The 22172-nt window shown below is 46.2% G+C and overlaps 1 protein-coding gene across 1 annotated transcript; it reads left to right on the plus strand.

The window, feature by feature from the left end:
• Window positions 1-2032: 2032 nt before the first annotated feature.
• On the plus strand, window positions 2033-5271 carry LOC123069421 (probable protein ABIL3). Its single transcript, XM_044492274.1, has 9 exons — window positions 2033-2575; window positions 3396-3478; window positions 3583-3733; window positions 3961-4060; window positions 4145-4240; window positions 4322-4358; window positions 4487-4608; window positions 4709-4803; window positions 4902-5271. The coding sequence occupies exons 1-9, from the start codon at window positions 2459-2461 to the stop codon at window positions 5052-5054; spliced, it is 954 nt and encodes a 317-aa protein (XP_044348209.1). The 5' UTR covers window positions 2033-2458; the 3' UTR covers window positions 5055-5271.
• Window positions 5272-22172: the final 16901 nt, after the last annotated feature.

Raw genomic sequence — 22172 nt, forward strand, 5'->3', positions numbered from 1 at the left:
GGTATTCCTGCTTTCCTACAATAAGCACAATCTTCAACACAACTCAAACAACAATTATAAACTACTGATGAACTACACAAACAGAGCTATCTGAAGAAAATAAAATAACCTGCATCTTGCAAATTGAATTCAGTTAACTGAATAAATTTAGTTAACTGCATCTAGCAACTTAAATGAACAAATTCAGTACTACTAATGTACTAGCATTACAAAACGGTTGAGTATTGCAACATAGATGTGAAGCTGTGCCCTACATTGCCTGCTACAACTATAAAGTTCACATTTTTAGAACTAGAAACCTGTGCCCTACTGGTCAATCTGAACAATACAACAAAACCCTAGGCCAAATTACGCACGCATTGCAAAACAATATGCACATACTGCCCAAAACAGTATGGTGTGGCCGAAAGAACACGAAACGAATAACCCTAGCCTCTTTGCCGAAATCCCAAATTTCACAGCCCTAAACCCCAGGCTGAAATCGTGAACCAAATAAGCAGCTTCAGGACGCAGGAACCACTACACTATAGCCACACCCATCCACCGTTCGGACCATCAGCGCTCTCCAAACAGAGTGATCCGCCGATGCTGCGAACGACACCGGAGGAGGAGGAAACCAGAGGAGGAGGAACAAAGCAGACAGGGGATGACACACCATAATCTGGAGGGAAGACGTCGTGCGGGCGAACTTGGTGCGCGGTAGGAGGAGGCTACATATCACCGGTGAACTCTGGTGACGACGCCATGGATGTTGGCGTAAGCCAGCACCCAACACGAGCGGTCGGCGAGATCCGGGCAGAGGACAAGTGGAACGAATGATTGGGGGAGGAAGGGGGACAAAATCAATTCAGGTGATATTTCCTTCGACAGCAACGAGGTGTGCTATGGGTTGAAAACGAGTAAAGGCAGGGGTTAAATGCAAAATGTGCGGCGCTGACCGGCCCAGCCAAGCTGGCTCCACTTGGCGACTGCTAATTGGTCGAGGACCAAAATTGCACCTTCATGACAAGTTCTAGGACCAAATAATCTACCTTTGCAAGTTTTAGGACCAAACCATCACATGGATGACAAGTTGTAGGACATGCGTAGGGCTGGGCATTCGGTTTTTATGGTTAATACGGTTTGGTTTATTCGGTTTTCTTAAATTTCGGTTTTGAAGAAATTGCCATCGAAATAAGTACACAAAATTTAGACACCGAACCATATTAACCGAAATATATCGGTTCGGTTTGTTCGGTTAACCAAAAAACCGAATTACATGCAGCCACCCGTCAAAGTGTCACGACTAATGAGAAGGGGTGGATTTTGTACAAAATGCACAAAACAATTAGTTCCATGAACGCACATACATGCACTTGGTGGAAGGATTCACTAGCTTTTCACTAGCCGTGCATGCAAAAGAATAGTAAAATATTCCAATGGAATAAATTAAGGACTAATCATTAGCATAGTAATACGTATTAGCATGGCCTTACGCACTACTTATATTAGAGATTAGAGTTTTTTGTAGAATGCATCGAGGCACCAGAACTTGAAGAGGCCAGTAGCAAAGTACCTATGAGCAGCCGGCCGGCTAGATGTGGCAGCACCGATACATTACAGAGTAGATTTTTGAGAAAAATAATTGTGTAGCAACCATTGGGTTGGGCCTATCGCAAATTGGCCTGACGGCTGTTGCGCTTGCACTATAGAAACAAACTAACCTTTCCCTAAAAAAGGAACATACTAGCCAGGATACGTACAGATCGGTTTCTTCGGTGAATTCGGTTTGTTAGCGATCAAAACCGAACACGACAGCGAACACCGTACAGTGGTCAGCTTTCACACCGAACCATAAAACCGAACACCGAATAAACCAACAAATCGGTTAAAAAGGTTCGGTTCGGTTTGGTTTTTTGGTTTTCGGTTTCAAAGTGCCCACCCCTAGACATGCGGTGCTATTACCTCAAAAAAAAATCTACAAGATAAATCCATGGCCCACACCGCAGTGACACGGCCAGGATAAAACCATGATCCGTCTGTGTCGCTCAACAACCTCTGCAGTTTGCCCTCATTGCTCCGCTCCCCCACAAAAGTTAGCAGCCAAAGCGCCTCTTTTCCCACTCATCTTCTTCCCCTCGCCCCTATCTATCCCCCCTACCCTGGCCCCTCCCCTCTCATGTCGCTACCAATCACTAGCGTCTCGCGAGCCCACCAGGACCCGACCCAGATCTTGCCGTTGGCAGCTCAACTCCCGTGTAGGTGAGCCGGCTACTCCCCTCCCACCCCCACCACCAGAGAGTACACGGCGCCTCTTCTTCAAAAGCCCTCCCTTTGCTTTTCTCGGCGCTCCCTGGGGGGTTTTGGTCCGCCGAGGAGGGGTTTGGTGCGCCCGGCACCGGAGAATCTTGGCGAGAAGTGCCTAGTTTCCGCTAGGCTGGTTGGTGGGGGGCGGGTGCCTGGTGCCGCGGCTTCAGCCATGGAGGCAGTCGCAATGTCACCGTCCTCCGTCTCGTCCCACAACCTCGACGCCGCCTCCACCAGCGACGACATGCCGTCCTCGCAAGAGGGCCTCCTCTTCTCGGACAGCCTCAAGGTACTACGTTTCTCTGCGCCTCACCCCACACAGGGCTCCGAGGCTCAATCTTATGCCTCCCCTCCCATGGATCTAGGCGATGTTCTTGCGGAAATCAGGCTTCATTTCTCGATTGTGCGGCTGAGTTACCGGAAAATCTGGTGGTGGGTCCATTTTTGGGGCGGCGATTGATTGTGGCCCCCCTATGTCCCTGTCAATCTCAAGATTTTGTTCCCATTTTGGTAGAGATAGAGAAGCGAACAGGGTAGGCGCTGCAGTGACCTTTCCAAACTTAGTGTGCTCATAATTTCTGCTAGTAGTATTATGTTACTATAAGTCCTTCTTTTTCCGTACCATGTAGTTGTATGTCTAATCTTCTATTGCTCACATAATTAGGTGCGCTACTCTGTAATGGCCCAACCTTTCTCTTGCTTTCCCCCAATTGAGCAAAAGCGCTGCCGCATTATGATTTTTAAAATGCACGGTTTGTTGCAGTGGAATGGCCATCGGTACCAAGGCTGTTAGCAAATAAGCAGCACCCAAGGAGGTTGTCATGCATAGTTTGTAGTAGGGCCTCACGTATACGGTGGCCTTTTGCTCATTTGAAGTTTGAACTGTAGCTTAGTTGCATGCCGGCACGCTTATTGGTCTGTTTATGTCAACCGTTAGCGTGCTGTTTTCATCTCTTGTCAAATTTGTCGCTATTCGAGGTAATGAAATTAGGATCCTTGTTAACGATGAAACCCCACATGGCTGCACCTTAGTTAATCATTGATGTTCCTTCCATATGGCATATCTTATAGTATCCTCTATGCTGAGCTTAAATTATGTTTGTTTCCAGGACTTGAGGAATCTGCGGTCGCAGCTATACTCAGCGGCGGAATATTTTGAAGTATTCTACACAAACAACTCGCACAGATCTACGTAAGGTCTTTTATTTTGTTTAATTCTTCGGAGCTTGTTTACTTTGCTGGTTAAACACAAGGCTATCTCATATCTTGCATCTCATTTGCACTTGTCTTCTGTAGGGTGGTAACGAGTTTAAAAGACTACGCAGTTGAGGCACTTGTTAGCACTGTTGACCATCTGGGTTTCGTGTCGTACAAGGTGGATAATCTCGTCAATGAAAAGGCTGACGAGGTTAATGAAACAGAATTTCGAGTATCGTCGGTTGAACAGGTATTGTAATTGAATGCTGAATGAAGGGAAAACTTTTTTTTGTAATTCTGTCTATGTTCTCTAACTTCATATAATTGAACAAATGTAAATGCTGTCATCTATGCCCCCATTTGAGTCTATGGCATTCTGCACGGATAACTTGGTTAATATGTCGCACAAGTCCTAACTGTGGCAACATTATTTCACATGGTTGTAGAGGGTAAAGATTTTTTTTTTGAATGTTGTAGAGGGTAAAGATTTGCCAGCAAGCAATTGACCAGGAGGGAAGATCTCAACAGTCTCTTCTTATCAGGGCGCCGCAGTACCACAGGCGTTACATATTACCAGGTAAATTCACGACCTATTCTGTTTCTAGTGTTTTACATAATAACCTTCTTGTGCTGTATGGATAATTGTTGTTCCATTGTGTAGGCGCAGATATAGTGGAATCCGCTATCCATCCGGTTTCAGAGCCCACACGGTACAGCAGGCAACATACAGGTCGCAAAATGCGCAAGTCTCAGTCTGGTAAGTCCACTACCTTTCTGATTTCTGAGTTTTCGAGTGATTGCTGTGTCATTGATTTTTCTTAATGGTTTCATCTTCCAGCAATGTCCACTCCAGTTAGTAGGCAGACAACGATGAGGTAGGCAGACAACTCTCAGGACCGTGGTTTGCGTGTTATTGTGGATCAAAGTGTTCATAAGAACCCTTGTGACTGTTCTTTGTCAAAATAGACATAATACAGGCTTATTAAAACATGTTCTATTGCAGGAGTGTCCGTTCACAGTCTCCAGCAGTTCGTGAAACACACCATCGATCACGATCCATGTCGCCTTCTCGAAAAGCACGAGCTAAATCACCATCACCCCAAGTCGTGAACTTAAATCCGAAAGGTATAATAGCTTTCTGACCTCACATTTGAACGAGCAAGTGCTGCTTTCTTTGAATGCGCAGCTTCTGCTGAAGAGAACTTAACCGGACATTGCTTCACAGAAACAAGAGCAGGTTCGCCAATACCAACTCCTCCCAATCCCCTCGCGCGATCTGCCACAGTCGCAAGAAGACCACCTCTGGATCCAAAGCATTTTGTATGTTAACCAGAACCCAGCGTATTTCTGTTTAATAGTGTGTTTTCCTGAAGCCAGTTTTTTCCCCCTCTAGTTTCTGATGTGATAATCCCTTGCAGAGACAAACCTCGATGCAGGTGCAGTCTGACTATGAAAACCAGAAAGAGAGGGAGAAAAAATCGAACAAAGGCCGGGGCTTCCTCAAGTCGTTGCTCACAAGACGCCGGTGGAGGAACGACGAGTCGCTGTACAATTACTTGGACGAGTACTGATCGCTGCAATGTGTTGAAAATCAAGCTCCATGTTCACCGAATCTCATTCCTTCATACATGTGATGTTGGAGCTCTCAGCTCAACTGCCTTTTGCTTGCCTGTGTGTGTCATTTCCATGTGTTTATAGATACAACGTAGACAGAAACACCATCAGTTGCGCAAGCACAGGATACATGAGCGACTAAATACAATGCTCAGATGAGCAACTTCAGTACCATGCCATCACACACATCCATTTGCCGTTTCTTTGGCCTAGATCTTGATACCAAATACATGGTGGTCCTTCCAGTGTCATGTTCCTCTGTTTGCACCGTTGGCGATCTTGTCGAGCTGAACCGTTTGGGCTGGTTTTGTGGCCTCTGTCAGTGGTAGCATCAGTGGGCCTGGATGATGACAAACGACGGGGTCCCTAAACTAATAGATCCACTGTAATCTGTTTGTAAAATACTAAGAGAACTGGAGTTGTATCCATACAGTAATCCAACATGGACACTTGCTAGGTCGCTCTGCGGATCCCAGTGACCCAGTGCCCAGCTCCGACAGAGTAGTGAACACTTCTCCGAGCCCACTAGCCCCTTCTTTTTCTTCTTCTTTCCCTTCCGTGCGATCATATCATTAGGTTCCACACGATGCGATGTCTGGTTTTAGGGAACCATGTTGGTTTGCGTGTCAGCCAACTTTCCATTAATCACGTTCAGCCAACCTTTGCTCATTGCCCGTTCTCCTTTCCAGGGCATTTTACACTGTACATTTCACCTTCCATTTTCATCTTGAGTAGGCCCTCTTTGATTTGCAGGATTCTCAAAACATTGGAACAGGAAAAATATAGGATTGGAGTGGCATGCCCACTTGAATTCTATAGGATTTCTCGTAAAAAAAAATCCTATAGGATTTTCAGAGAGTGTTTGATACTACAAGGAAAACAAAGGGATGGTAAAAAAATTGTAGTTGATGCTAGATTTCCTATGAAATGTATGAAAAGAATTCCTATAGGATTCAATCCTATGAGAATCCTATGAAGCAAATGACCAACGTAGATTTTTTTTTCTAACAATTCTAACCCTCCAAAAATCTTATGAAAATTCGTTGAATCAAAACTTGGAGTGCTTAGTAGATATTTAATCCGGATCCATCTAACCGACTGTTGATCATCCTCCTTTCCAAGATGGGGCGAGATTGCTTTGATCATCTTCCATTTCCAGATGCAAGCCTTGTGTTCTGTAAATTGAAGACATTGAGCCATAACTGTGGGCTCCTGTTAGCAAAAAGGTGGTACTCACTTGGGCCATGTGTTCCACAGTGACCACTCTCCCTCGTTTACTACTACAACCGGGTCCACAGGCCTTACTGAGCCCATCACGCATGCTGGTGGGCGGAAATCTGCACCTCTTTATGTTGGGCCTAGCCTATGCAATGCTAGTCTATCACAAAGTTCGCAGTGCTGCAGTTTCTGCACAAAAAAGGAACTCTTGTTAGCATATCCTTTATCTGAAGAAAAAAAACCTTCTATGTGGTGTCATCTTTCTGAACCGCTATAGGGAAAGAACAGTGGGGCAGTATATTAACTTCTTCTTACCATATTCTCAAAAATATAATTTTTTTTTTGTTAACATCCAGACATGTATAGTAGAGTATCAATCTATCACGCACACAGACCATATTACGTAACAAAACGAACTCACACCTCGAGCAGTCACGCAATTTCATCTCCCGCGCCAGCAAAGTAACAGTCTATTTTCATTTGCAGCTTGATTGCAGACAAATAGGCTAGACAAGCACGCTAGATATCTGAATCCAGTCCACTGAAGCGATATTATCATGCACGATCCTGAGTACGGAATAGACCGCATCGATATGAACGCATAAACTACGCTGAAACTTCTGAAGGAGAACTATCGACCTATTAAGACAACCACAGAAAGCAACAGAAATACTTTTCTTTCTTCTATCTAAACAAAAAACCAATGTTTTTTCTTGGCAAAATTAGTGGTTGAGGCCAATCATCAGCTGCCTCCCCCGGTTTCTTTCTTCCTAATATTTGTGGAGCATATGGATTGACCAGTATCTTTTGGATTTATACATATCTTTTGGAATCATCCGGTTATCAATTAAGTAGTGTGACAACAAAAATCTTAAGATAAATATGCATTCTGTCATATTCATCCATTTTTATAATTCATATTTGACTCCCTCAGCAACTGAAAACCAAAAAGATCAGGGGGAGACAACCTGGCCAAAGTACAACTAGTTAAATATAACCAACTAACAAAATCAATGAAATTCACGTCATGTTCATAGGACTATTCAAGGTTATATATTTATGCATTCCTATGTTCCCACACGGCACATCTGCATAGTATAATGGTAGAGAGGTAAAAGAAACCATTGACTTATGTGTTATCAAGTTTAACTCTGGTTGAGAACGATCATTTGTGCTGAAGTAGCCAAAGTATACAAGGGGTGAGCCTGTTTCTTGTTCTTTACTTTATGAAAACATTATTATTATTATTATTATTATTATTATTATTATTATTATTATTATTATTATTATTATTATTATTATTATTATAGTGAAGTTCAATTTTTAGCCCCTAGTTTCAAGTTTGTGACAGCTTATTATTTGAGTGAAGTTCAATTTTTAGCCCCTAGTTTCAAGTTTGTGACAGCTTATTATTTGAGTGAAGTTCAATTTTTAGTTCCTGGTTTCAAGTTTGTGACAGCTTTTATCCAATTTAGCGGAAATTCTCAAATTTTACTCAATTTAGTGAAACTTGTGAGACTGATGGAGATATCTGTACAAAGATGGGTGTGTATATGGTCACGTATTCATAGTATACCGAATTTCAACATCAATTTGAGGCCTTTTCCTCTCCAAACAAATTTGCAAATCATGAAGTAGATCAAAGGTCGAGCAAGTGCTTGCCCCTGCGAATTTCCGAAACTTCATCATGGCGCGACGGACTCCGCTATGGCTTTTGACATTCCTTTTTGGGATAAAAAGGAAATGTATTAGGACTTTGCTCATTTTCAACCATTGGATCAAATACTCACCATCTAGATGAGATGATACATAACACAACGAATATCACTTTGATACAATAACACATGACAATGATTATTGTGACCAAAATTGGAATTGTGACTGGACGGATCTCGTCCTTTTATCCTTGATCCGATGGCCGTGAATGGCTAAGTCGCCCCAGACTTGGCATGGCAAATGAGAATATCTATGTCGATCCGCTGCACCTCTATGTGAAGATGGTATTCCTTCGTGTTGGATCCCTCTTCTATGGACGATCTTCATTTGAGAGCAAAGAACTGGTCATTTTTAATCGCTTTTCCTCATTTGAGGGTCTGTTCGCAAACCTCCGGCTACGATAAATATTTAAACCAATGCTTTGATTTCATGATCCACACTCTATCAAGCCCTTCTCAGTGCTCCACCTTGTATATGTGCTAAGATTGTGAAGTAGGAAAAAAAATCTGATATGACAAGTTAATTAAGAGGAGAGAGAGAGAGAAGTTTGGTGACCCTAGAAAGAAATGATGCTAGGCACATGTACCTAGACAAAAACATAATTATAGTCTACAACTAATTAAATACAAGAAGTTTAGCAACAAGAAACTAAGCACCTATTGTTGGAGAACGTAGTAATTTCAAAAAAATTCCTACGCACAAGCAAGATCATGGTGATGATATACAACGAGAGGGGAGAGTGTTCGTCCACGTACCCTCGTAGACCGTAAGCGGAAGCGTTAGCACAACGCGGTTGATGTAGTTGTACGTCTTCACGATCCGACCGATCCAAGCACCAAACGTACGGAGCCTCCGAGTTCAGCACACGTTCAGCTCGATGACGATCTCCGGCCTCCGATCCAGCAAAGCTCCGGAGATGAGTTCCGTCAGCACGATGGCGTGGTGACGATGATGATGTTCTACCGGCGCGGGCTTCGCCTAAACTCCGCGACGATATGACCGAGGTGGAATATGGTGGAGGGGGACACCGCACACGGCTAAGGAATGATCCGTAGATCAACTTGTGTGTCTATGGGGTGCCCCCCTGCCCCCGTATATAAAGGAGCAAGGGGGGAGGCCGGCCGGCCCCTTGGGCGCTCCAAGGGAGGAGGAATCCTCCTCCTAGTAGGAGTAGGACTCCTCCTTTCCTACTCCTACTAGGAGGGGGAAGGAAGGGGGAGAGGGGGAAGGAAAGGGGGGGCGCCGCCCCCCCTCCTAGTCCAATTCGGACCAGAGGGGGGAGGGGGCGCGCGGCCCATGCTGGCCGCCCCTCTCTCCTTTCCCCTAAGGCCCATAAGGCCCAAACTCTCCCGGGGGGTTCCGGTAACCCCCCCCCCCCGGCACTCCGGTTTTTCTCCGAAATCATCCGGAACATTTCCGGTGTCCGAATATAGTCGTCCAATATATCAATCTTTATGTCTCGACCATTTCGAGACTCCTCGTCATGTCCGTGATCACATCCGGGACGCCAAACAAACTTCGGTACATCAAAACTTATAAACTCATAATAAAACTGTCATCGTAACGTTTAAGCGTGCGGACCCTACGGGTTCGAGAACTATGTAGACATGACCTAGAACCATTCTCGGTCAATAACCAATAGCGGGACCTGGATGCCCATATTGGTTCCTACATATTCTACGAAGATCTTTATCGGTCAAACCGCATAACAACATATGTTGCTCCCTTTGTCATCGGTATGTTACTTGCCCGAGATTCGATCGTCACAGAAGATCTTCATTGGTCCCGATGCACTAGGTATGACACCTAGATCGGAAATGAACTCCTTCATCCAGACTCCTTCATTTGCTGCTTCAGAAGCAGCTATGTACTCCGCTTCACATGTAGATCCCGCTATGATGCTTTGTTTAGAACTGCACCAACTTACAGCTCCACCATTTAATATAAACACGTATCCGGTTTGCGATTTAGAATCGTCCAGAACAGTGTCAAAGCTTGCACCGACGTAACCATTTACGACTAGCTCTTTGTCACCTCCATATACGAGAAACATATCCTTAGTCCTTTTCAGGTATTTCAGGATGTTCTTGACCGCTGTCCAGTGATCCACTCCTGGATTACTTTGGTACCTTCCTGCCAAGCTTATTGCTAAGCATACGTCAGGTCTGGTACACAGCATTGCATACATGATAGAGCCTATGGCTGAAGCATAGGGAACATCTTTCATTTTCTCTCTATCTTCTGCTGTGGTCGGGCATTGAGTTTGACTCAACTTCACACCTTGTAGCACAGGCAAGAATCCTTTCTTTGCCTGATCCATTTTGAACTTTTTCAAAATTTTGTCAAGGTATGTGCTTTGTGAAAGTCCTATTAAGCGTCTTGATCTATCTCTATAGATCTTGATGCCCAATATGTAAGAAGCTTCTCCGAGGTCTTTCATTGAAAAACTTTTATTCAAGTATCCCTTTATGCTATCCAGAAATTCTATATCATTTCCAATTAATAATATGTCATCTACATATAAAATCAGAAATGCTACAGAGCTCCCACTCACTTTCTTGTAAATACAGGCTTCTCCAAAAGTCTGTATAAAACCATATGCTTTGATCACACTATCAAAACGTTTATTCCAACTCCGAGATGCTTGCACCAGTCCATAAATGGATCGCTGGAGTTTGCACACTTTGTTAGCACCTTTTGGATCAACAAAACCTTCTGGCTGCATCATATACAACTCTTCTTCTAGAAATCCATTCAAGAATGCAGTTTTGACATCCATTTGCCAAATTTCATAATCATGAAATGTAGCAATAGCTAACATGATACAGACTTAAGCATCGCTACGGGTGAGAAAGTCTCATCGTAGTCAACCTCTTGAACTTGTCGAAAACCTTTCGCAACAAGTCGAGCTTTATAGACAGTTACATTACCATCAGCGTCAGTCTTCTTCTTAATGATCCATTTATTCTCAATGGCTTGCCGATCATCGGGCAAGTCAACCAAAGTCCATACTTTGTTTTCATACATGGATCCCATCTCAGATTTCATGGCCTCCAGCCATTTTGCGGAATCTGGGCTCATCATCGCTTCCTCATAGTTCGTAGGTTCATCATGGTCAAGTAACATGACTTCCAGAATAGGATTACCGTGCCACTCTGGTGCGGATCTTACTCTGGTAGACCTACGAGGTTCAGTAGAAACTTGATCTGAAGTTTCATGATCAATATCATTAGCTTCCTCACTGATTGGTGTAGTTGTCACAGGAACCGGTTTTTGTGATGAACTACTTTCCAATAAGGGAGCAGGTACCGTTACCTCATCAAGTTCTACTTTCCTCCCACTCACTTCTTTCGAGAGAAACTCCTTCTCTAGAAATGATCCATTCTTAGCAACGAATGTCTTGCCTTCGGATTTGTGATAGAAGGTGTACCCAACAGTCTCTTTTGGGTATCCTATGAAGACACATTTCTTCGATTTGGGTTCGAGCTTATCTGGTTGAAGTTTCTTCACATAAGCATCGCAGCCCCAAACTTTAAGAAACGACAACTTTGGTTTCTTGCCAAACCACAGTTCATAAGGCGTCGTCTCAACGGATTTTGATGGTGCCCTATTTAACGTGAATGCGGCCGTCTCTAAAGCATAACCCCAAAATGATAGCGGTAAATCGGTAAGAGACATCATAGATCGCACCATATCAAGTAAAGTACAATTACGACATTCGAACACACCATTTCGTTGTGGTGTTCCGGGTGGCGTGAGTTGCGAAACTATTCCGCATTGTTCCAAATGTAAACCAAACTCGTAACTCAAATATTCTCCTCCACCATCAGATCGTAGAAACTTTATTTTCTTGTTACGATGATTTTCCACTTCACTTTGAAATTCTTTGAACTTTTCAAATGTTTCAGACTTGTGATTCATTAAGTAGATATACCCATATCTGCTCAAATCATCTGTGAAGGTGAGAAAATAACGATATCCGCCACGAGCCTCAACATTCATCGGACCACATACATCTGTATGTATGATTTCCAACAAATCTATTGCTCTCTCCATAGTACCGGAGAACGGTGTTTTAGTCATCTTGCCCATGAGGCACGGTTCGCAAGTACCAAGTGATTCACAATCAAGTGATTCCAAAAGTCCATCAGTATGGAGTTTCTTCATGTGCTTTACACGGATATGACCTAAACGGCAGTGCCACAAATAAGTTGCACTATCATTATCAACTCTGCATCTTTTGGCTTCAACATTATGAATATGTGTATCACTACTATCGAGATTCAATAAAAATAGACCACTCTTCAAGGGTGCATGACCATAAAAGATATTACTCATATAAATAGAACAACCATTATTCTCTGATTTAAATGAATAACCGTATCGCATAAAACAAGATCCAGATATAATGTTCATGCTTAACGCTGGCACCAAATAACAATTATTCAGGTCTAAAACTAATCCCGAAGGTAGATGTAGAGGTAGCGTGCCGACCGCGATCACATCGACTTTGGAACCGTTTCCCACGCGCATCGTCACCTCGTCCTTGGCCAGTGCTCGCTTATTCCGTAGTCCCTGTTTCGAGTTGCAAATATTAGCAACAGAACCAATATCAAATACCCAGGTGCTACTACGAGCTCTAGTTAGGTACACATCAATAACATGTATATCACATATACCTTTGTTCACTTTGCCATCCTTCTTATCCGCCAAATACTTGGGGCAGTTCCGCTTCCAGTGACCAGTCTGCTTGCAGTAGAAGCACTCAGTTTCAGGCTTAGGTCCAGACTTGGGTTTCTTCTCTTGAGCAGCAACTTGCTTGCTGTTCTTCTTGAAGTTCCCCTTCTTCTTTCCTTTGCCCTTTTTCTTGAAACTAGTGGTCTTGTTGACCATCAACACTTGATGCTCCTTTTTGATTTCTACCTCCGCAGCTTTTAGCATTGCGAAGAGCTCGGGAATAGTCTTGTTCATCCCTTGCATATTATAGTTCATCACAAAGCTCTTGTAGCTTGGTGGCAGTGATTGGAGAATTCTGTCAATGACGCTATCATCCGGAAGATTAACTCCCAGTTGAATCAAGTGATTATTATACCCAGACATTTTGAGTATATGCTCACTAACAGAACTATTCTCCTCCATCTTGCAGCTGTAGAACTTATTGGAGACTTCATATCTCTCAATCCGGGCATTTGCTTGAAATATTAACTTCAACTCCTGGAGCATCTCATATGCTCCATGATGTTCAAAACGTCGTTGAAGACATGGTTCTAAGCCGTAAAGCATGGCACACTGAACTATAGAGTAGTCATCAGCTTTGCTCTGCCAGACGTTCTTAACGTCGTCAGTTGCATCAGCAGCAGGCCTGGCACCCAGCAGTGCTTCCAGGATGTAACTTTTCTATGCAGCAATGAGGATAATCCTCAGGTTATGGACCCAGTCCATGTAATTGCTACCATCATCTTTCAACTTTGCTTTCTCAAGGAACGCATTAAAATTCAACGGAACAACAGCACGAGCCATCTATCTACAAACAAACATAGACAAGCAAAATACTATCAGGTACTAAGTTCATGATAAATTTAAGTTCAATTAATCATATTACTTAAGAACTCCCACTTAGACAGACATCTCTCTAGTCATCTAAGTGATCACGTGATCCAAATCAACTAAACCATAACCGATCATCACGTGAGATGGAGTAGTTTTCAATGGTGAACATCTTATGTTGATCATATCTACTATATGATTCACGCTCGACCTTACGGTCTCCGTGTTCCGAGGCCATATCTGTATATGCTAGGCTCGTCAAGTTTAACCTGAGTATTCTGCGTGTGCAAAACTGGCTTGCACCCGTTGTAGATGGACGTAGAGCTTATCACACCCGATCATCACGTGGTGTCTGGGCACGACGAACTTTGGCAATGGTGCATACTCAGGGAGAACACTTCTTGATAATTTTTAGTGAGAGATCATCTTAAAATGCTACCGTCAATCAAAGCAAGAAAAGATGCATAAAGGATAAACATCACATGCAATCAATATAAGTGATATGATATGGCCATCATCATCTTGTGCTTGTGATCTCCATCTCCGAAGCACCGTCGTGATCACCATCGTCACCGGTGCGACACCTTGATCTCCATCGTAGCATCGTTGTCGTTTACGTCATCTATTGCTTCTACGACTATCGCTACCGCTTAGTGATAAAGTAAAGCAATTACAGGCGTTTGCACTTCATACAATAAAGCGACAACCATATGGCTCCTGCCAGTTGCCGATAACTTCGGTTACAAAACATGATCATCTCATACAATAAAATATAGCATCACGTCTTGGCCATATCACATCACAACATGCCCTGCAAAAACAAGTTAGACGTCCTCTACTTTGTTGTTGCAAGTTTTACGTGGCTGCTACGGGCTTAAGCAAGAACCAATCTCACCTACGCATCAAAACCACAACGATAGTTTGTCAAGTTGATGATGTTTTAACCTTCGCAAGGATCGGGCGTAGCCACACTCGGTTCAACTAAAGTTTGAGAAACTGACACCCGCTAGTCACCTGTGTGCAAAGCACGGCGGTAAAACCAATCTCGCGTAAGCGTACGCGTAATGTCGGTCCGGGCCGCTTCATCCAACAATACCGCCGAACCAAAGTATGACATGCTGGTAAGCAGTATGACTTATATCGCCCACAACTCACTTGTGTTCTACTCGTGCGAATAACATCAAACCATAAAACCTAGGCTCTGATACCACTGTTGGAGAACGTAGTAATTTCAAAAAAATTCCTACGCACACGCAAGATCATGGTGATGATATAGCAACGAGAGGGAAGAGTGTTCGTCCACGTACCCTCGTAGACCGTAAGCGGAAGCGTTAGCACAACGCGGTTGATGTAGTCGTACGTCTTCACGATCCGACCGATCCAAGCACCGAACGTACGGAGCCTCCGAGTTCAGCACACGTTCAGCTCGATGACGATCTCCGGCCTCCGATCCAGCAAAGCTCCGGAGATGAGTTCCGTCAGCACGACGGCGTGGTGACGATGATGATGTTCTACCAGCGCAGGGCTTCGCCTAAACTCCGCGACGATATGACCGAGGTGGAATATGGTGGAGGGGGGCACCGCACACGGCTAAGGAACGATCCGTAGATCAACTTGTGTGTCTATGGGGTGCCCCCTGCCCCCGTATATAAAGGAGCAAGGGGGGAGGCCGGCCGCCCCCTTGGGTGCGCCAAGGGAGGAGGAATCCTCCTCCTAGTAGGAGTAGGACTCCTCCTTTCCTACTCCTACTAGGAGGGGGGAGGAAGGGGGAGAGGGGGAAGGAAAGGGGGGGCGCCGCCCCCCCTCCTAGTCCAATTCGGACCAGAGGGGGGAGGGGGCGCGCGGCCCATGCTGGTCGCCCCTCTCTCCTTTCCCCTAAGGCCCATAAGGCCCAAACTCTCCCGGGGGGTTCCGGTAACCCCCCCCCCTTGGCACTCCGGTTTTTCTCCGAAATCATCCGGAACATTTCCGGTGTCCAAATATAGTCGTCCAATATATCAATCTTTATGTCTAGACCATTTTGAGACTCCTCGTCATGTCCGTGATCACATCCGGGACTCCGAACAAACTTCGGTACATCAAAACTTATAAACTCATAATAAAACTGTCATCGTAACGTTTAAGCGTGCGGACCCTATGGGTTCGAGAACTATGTAGACATGACCTAGAACCATTCTCGGTCCATAACCAATAGCGGGACCTGGATGCCCATATTGGTTCCTACATATTCTATGAAGATCTTTATCGGTCAAACCGCATAACAACATATGTTGCTCCCTTTGTCATCGGTATGTTACTTGCCCGAGATTCGATCGTCGGTATCCAATACCTAGTTCAATCTCGTTACGGGCAAGTCTCTTTACTCGTTACGTAATGCATCATTCCGTAACTAACTCATTAGCTACATTGCTTGCAAGGCTTATAGTGATGTGCATTACCGAGAGGGCCCAGAGATACCTCTCCGACAATTGGAGTGACAAAACCTAATCTCGAAATACGCCAACTCAACATGTACCTTTGGAGACACCTGTAGTACTCCTTTATAATCACCAAGTTACGTTGTGACGTTTGGTAGCACCCAAAGTGTTCCTCCGGTAAACGGGAGTTGCATAATCTCATAGTTACATGAACATGTATAAGTCATGAAGAAAGCAATAGCAGTATACTAAACGATCAAGTGCTAGGCTAACGGAATGGGTCATGTCAATCATATCGTTCTTCTAATGATGTGATCCCATTAATCAAATGACAACACATGTCTATGGTTAGGAAACATAACCATCTTTGATTAATGAGCTAGTCAAGTAGAGGCATACTAGTGACTATAGTTTTGTCTATGTATTCACGCATGTATCATGTTTCCGGTTAATACAATTCTAGCATGAATAATAAACATTTATCATGATATGAGGAAATAAAGAATAACTTTATTATTGCCTCTAGGGCATATTTCCTTCACCTATGCATTGGGGAGTTTAGTTGCTAAGCCCCTTTGATCCACTTAGCACCTCATCTAAGCACCTATACATTGGAACATGCCTTAGAGTTCAACCAAGCGTTCGGCGACCAATTCCACTCCCCCGAGGCCTCAGACATCGGGTGCTTGACGGATGATGAAGGGGAAAAACAAGCACGTGGACGCCCATAATGGATAAGAACGACGCGGGAACGTGGAATCGAGGGCAAGGTCCAACACGGGGAGCTAGGTAGGGGCGGATTGCACACCGAGGGTGAAGATGAGGTAGGAGCAAGCGATAGGTGATAAGAACATCGAGGCAAGCAACAACAGTGGTCTGCGGTGTTAGGGTTAGGGCTCCATGGCGGCAATTGTCTTCGAGAAGAGAACTTAAGGGAAAGAGGGGAACATGAGTTACGCGAGACACTTAAGGTTTTGCTATAATATGACAAAAGCATGAGCTAATTTTTTTCCCGACTTATCGATGGCATGGCTACTAGATTTCATCAACCGGTAGAATTGGTGAAGATCGAATTTGAGGAATCGTCGCTACTAAAATCTGCACTAAGCCTCACCTGGATTTGTCAGAGTTATACATGTCACCACTGCTCTGGGCCATCCTTCCGGAAACTCGCTGAATCACTATCGTCCTATAGTTGTGATTTGCACCATAAAAATTGATCATTATTTTTATTTAATAACAAGGGATGGTTTTTGCTAGTTTGCTCGAAAAAACAGATCTTTACATGAATTACAAATTATGATGGTTTCTCCTCGATCGAAGATGATGGTCCAACATGTTAGGAAAACCAAATGATGCCCCGCACGTTGTTGCGTGAAATAATTTAAATGAAATTTGAGTGTATGGAACATGAATATTAGAAATATTATAATAACAAAATAACATAATGAAATTTGCGTGGAATATTCATTAAATATAAATATTATAATAAAATTCTTTTTTGGACAAATAACAAAATTCTTATGCATGTTTACATGTTCAAGTGGGCTTTTATGCATTTTGAGTTATGCCTATTTCCATGCATGTTACATGTTGAGATGGCAATGCTGGCATGTTAAAAGAAATGAGCTATATTAGTAGAAGATTGTGAGCCGATTACTGTAGAAAAACTCCACAGAGAGTTGTCTTGTCGGCCTTCAAATTTGTAACCAACCAGGATCCAGCCGCAATTTGGCGTCCGGAGCCAATGGACGAGCTTCACAAACACAAGCACGACTCGTGTTGTATATACTGACCTTGCCGTCCCTCTCGCCGGAAGCGAACAAACATGGAGTGCTTGACTTGACGGCACATCGGCTATACCTATACTCTACTCGACGGCGCTCGCTGGTGGCCAAGAGGCCGACGATTATAAGAGACCTCAATGATTATCCCGCCCGCAGTAACGTAAGTGGCGATTGGCGCGGGGTAGCCGTCGACGTCCGTGCGTGTCCCCGGTGCTCCGGTCTCGTCTGCGGGATGCGATTCTGTGTCCACCATGTGTGTTTGCTTGCCCCTGCATCCGCCGTGGCAGAGACGAGAGAGAGAGAAAGAGGGAGTTTTGCTGCGGCGTTCCCAGCGGGCAAGTTGGCGTCGGTCGGTCCTGCGCTGAGAGCGACCGAAGATGCCCGCGGATCCGCCCAGAAAAGGGAGCAAATCTGTATCGGACGCAAACAAGATCGCTCGGCACTGTGAAATCCGCCGGGGGCATTGCCAATCCCCCGTCGTTTTCCAGGGATCCACGCGACCACACGCGGTCGGCAGCACGCAGCAGCTAGGGCGCTAGGCTAGCTATAGCCCCCACAGGTCGATGGACACGGGCCTGCACAGGCATTTGACTGCAGTCTTCAGCGCGAAAAACAGACGAACATGGCTGGAAAAAAGAAAAGAAAGAGAAGATAAATGAGGACAGAAGAACTGTTGGCGCACAGCACAGCTCCCCGTCATGTGCCTGTCACAGAGATTTTATTTTATATTTTATCAACAAGAGAAAGAAGGGAATATCCACCTATCGGGTAAGCACAAATCATGCAGATTCGGGAAGGTGTGCACCGAAACGGAGGGCTCCTTCTGGCCACACCGATTAACGTCTGATTGGCCGGAAAAGTTCTGGAAAGGGAATGAATTGTCAAGGACAAGTCTCACACGGTACGGGCACGGCACGCACGCGCGCGTACGACAAAATCCCACACTGTTCGGCTCGCCACGTGGCAGCGCCGCACGAGCATCGCATATGTGCATGCATCCTACGGCTGCTCGCAAGAGCCGTCCCCGACGTTCCGTACACCCCGTTGAGACACTTTGACGATTCACTTTTCTGAAGTAGTACGAGTGCATACAAAATATCAGAGACCTACGATTGTCTAGGCATTTGACATTCGTACTACTATCTCTTTTTTTTAATGGGATTAAGTAAGTTAAACTGTTTTCCTAATCTACCATGACCATCGGATCCTCCTGTTTTTTAACTCCGTGAGGAAAAATCGTGACGCTGGATCCAATGCCGTGGCGTGGAACTGGCAAGATCCCTCTCTCTTACTAGACTCTACCATCGTACATCGACTGATCGGCTGAATGGTTGATAAATACTCCGTCTGTATTATTAAAAGAAAAATACTCCTTCTGTCAACTGTTTTCTTGGAAAGTACGCCTAGATGTAATATAGCTTTATACATGCGCAAAAAAAAGTACTAATTTTATAAAAGCAGAATTTGAATTGCAGGAATGCTACCATTCGCTGCAAACAACGAGCATCACACCACACCCGGGCAAGTCCACCGACAGCCATCTACGACCAAATAAAACTACAAGCAAAGAGTCTGGCCTAACTAAGAACAACACCGCATCACGACCAATATCGAGCATCTCCGAAGACCACCAACTTCATCTGGACTTCGCTCGTTAATGCACCATACACCCTTGTATGCCTAGAGGAGGTGGCAAGTGGATGGCGGGACTTGCTCAGAGTCGAGGAAGACACCATCTTCGATGCACGTACCAAGCGCCGTCGGAGATCAATATAGGACCACGGCGAACACTGGAGGAGAGTAACGAGGTACCAAGCCGTATCTCCAACCACGATGCTCTCAACAGATGAGCGCTATCAAGGAAGCCGCCACCGTGCCGATCCAACACTGAATCGAGGCTTTCGCCCGGAGACAACACCAACTCCAAACGAACGAGGGACAATGTGAGTGCATCTCGATGACGCCTCCAAGGAGGGGGAACGATACCCACCGGTGCCATCGTCGTCGGCCAGACAAAAGCCATGGATATTTTCATCCGATCATCGCACCTCACCACACCTTGAGGGAACTGGTCAGCACCGTCCAAGTAGCCTCGCACCGCCGCCACCACAACACCTTGCCGCCAAGCCGAAGACCGCCTAAAGGTCACACGGCAGAGAGGAACGCAGCCCAACCAACACCTCCGACCTGGCCGAAGAACAGCAACCACCCCACACATCCGACAAGGGCCAGGAACGTTCGCGACGAGCGTCACCCACTCCAAGGGACGACCTTGCGATGGCCCTAGCACCTAGTCCCCAGATCGGACCCGATTACGCCCAGATATAAACCAGCCCCATCGCGGACGACATCATGCCGACAGCACTAGGAGAGCTCCATCGGCCACCACACGGCCCGCAGGTGGCTTCTCGCCAGGAGCCCACCTAGCTGAGCCATCGAAGCGCCGCCACCAACGTGGCATGTAGCTCGCGCCAACGCCTCTAGCATGCTACCAAGCCCATTCGCCACCACCACACCACCGAGCCCGTACGCCACCAGCACACCACTGCCCGTCTCCGCAGGTCTGCCCTAGAAAGAGGGCGGAGGAGGAGTATATATAGTCTAGGGGGGGCGAAGGGATACATGGGCTCGGCCCTTTACACTGTGCGCAGACAGGGGTGGCCGGACGTCCGGGCGCCGGGCCAGATGTTCGGACGCTCGCGAGGCGCCGGATGTCCGGGCTGGCAGGGTCCAGCTTCTGTGATGGGGCGCCGGATTTCCGGGGGTCGAGCCGGATGTCCGGCTACTCGCCAAGCGCCGGATGTCCGGGGCCTGTAGCTTCGGCTGGGCTACGGCTGTGGTAGATGTTCCAGGGGCCGGATGTCCGGGGCTTGGGGCCGGATGTTCGGGTCTTGGGGACTTCTCCGGTTCCTTTCGTCGTTCCTATTCGTCCATGAACTTGGGGGCTTGACCATCTTCATGTGCATCCTCGGGAGGGTTCTCTTGGTACCTAATCATGCACAACATTCCGGACTCAGGTAGTAGCCATGTCTCGAGAGGATCGAATGAGATATCACTAAGGAAAGAAGTCACCTCGGTCTCGAGAGCTCTAGCTCGTGCTCGTGTCATAGGTCCTCTTGGCACTTGGTGAGACGATGGTAGGTCCATGGGGATGACCGTAGGATGCTCCACATCAAATCAACTAGGCCCCAGATCGGACTCAATTACGCCCAGATCTAAACCAGCCCCATCGCGGACGGCATCACGCCGACACCACCAGGAGAGCTCCATCGCTCATCACACGGCCCGCAGGTGGCTGCTCGCCAGGAGCCTGCCTAGCCTAGCCATCGAAGCGCCGCCACCAACGTGGCATGTAGCTCGCGCCAAACACCTCTAGCATGCTACCAAGCCCATCGGCCACCACCACACCATCGAGCCCATACGCCACCAGCACACCACTGCCCGTCTCCGCCAGGCCTGCCCCTCCTCCGCGCCTCCCGCCGTACACCGGCGACGCTGCGCCGTTGCCCGCACCGCCCATGGGACAACCCACCTCCGCGCGAAGGGGAGTCGTCGAGGTGCGCCGCCCTCGCCCGCCGCCTTTTGCAGCCGGGCGTGGCCGCCACCACCTGCGCCGCCCTAGAGAGAGAGGAGATCGGCCGCTCGCTCAATCTAGGGTTGGGCATCCGGAGTCGCTCACGCGAGCGACCCAAGAGGTGGAGGGTAAAACTCATTTTCTTTCCTCTGTAAACTAAAAGCATCTTTAGCCATGTACCTCTAATTCAACCCCTTAAACGTCCGCGGACGCGCCTGGTCAATGATCGGGCGTGTCCATTTTGAGCCCATATTTGTTCATCTGCGCAACCACAATCTCGTTTTCGTCATCATATGTCCGGTCACTTGCACGTGATTGGTGGAGATGAAGAGAGAGAAAAAAATAAAGAAAGAAAGAGAAAAGATAGTGCGCGACGGGGTCGTGTCCTACGTGACGAATTGACCAGGCGCGCCGGGGCATGTCCGCGAGCCCTCATATCCTCGCCATATTTAAGATGGATATGTGGGTTCGCGAACAATCCGAACATATAGGGAAGATATAAAAGGTTCGGTTGGGTCATTTTTTTTCTTTCTCTCTCTTATCCGTCACTGACCGGTATGAGAGATGGTTTGAGGCGTCCGTGTGTAGGTGCTATAATATAAGATTGTTCAGATCAGTCCACGGGCTGATTAAAATGATGATCAAATGGTGGTAGCACATCGATCCTGGCATGGCATGCATCCTGCCGACCACCACCTCGGATCCTCCCACATATGGATGCAATATGCAAGCCAGCGTGGCATGAACCAAGAACAGTTACCCCGTGTGGTCCCGTCGAGCCTGGTGCACTGTCCACATGTGCACCGCCAGTGCGCC

The sequence above is a fragment of the Triticum aestivum genome, chromosome 3B (genome assembly GCF_018294505.1).
Source record: "Triticum aestivum cultivar Chinese Spring chromosome 3B, IWGSC CS RefSeq v2.1, whole genome shotgun sequence".
NCBI lineage: Eukaryota > Viridiplantae > Streptophyta > Magnoliopsida > Poales > Poaceae > Triticum > Triticum aestivum.

Excerpts from the sequence above, each read along its gene's own strand:
- LOC123069421 (XM_044492274.1), top strand. The coding sequence starts at position 2,459 with ATGGAGGCAGTCGCAATGTCACCGTCCTCCGTCTCGTCCCACAACCTC. Across the intron at positions 2,576-3,395 it reads TCTTCTCGGACAGCCTCAAG|GACTTGAGGAATCTGCGGTC; the intron begins GTACTACGTTTC and ends GTTTGTTTCCAG. Across the intron at positions 4,359-4,486 it reads AGTAGGCAGACAACGATGAG|GAGTGTCCGTTCACAGTCTC; the intron begins GTAGGCAGACAA and ends GTTCTATTGCAG.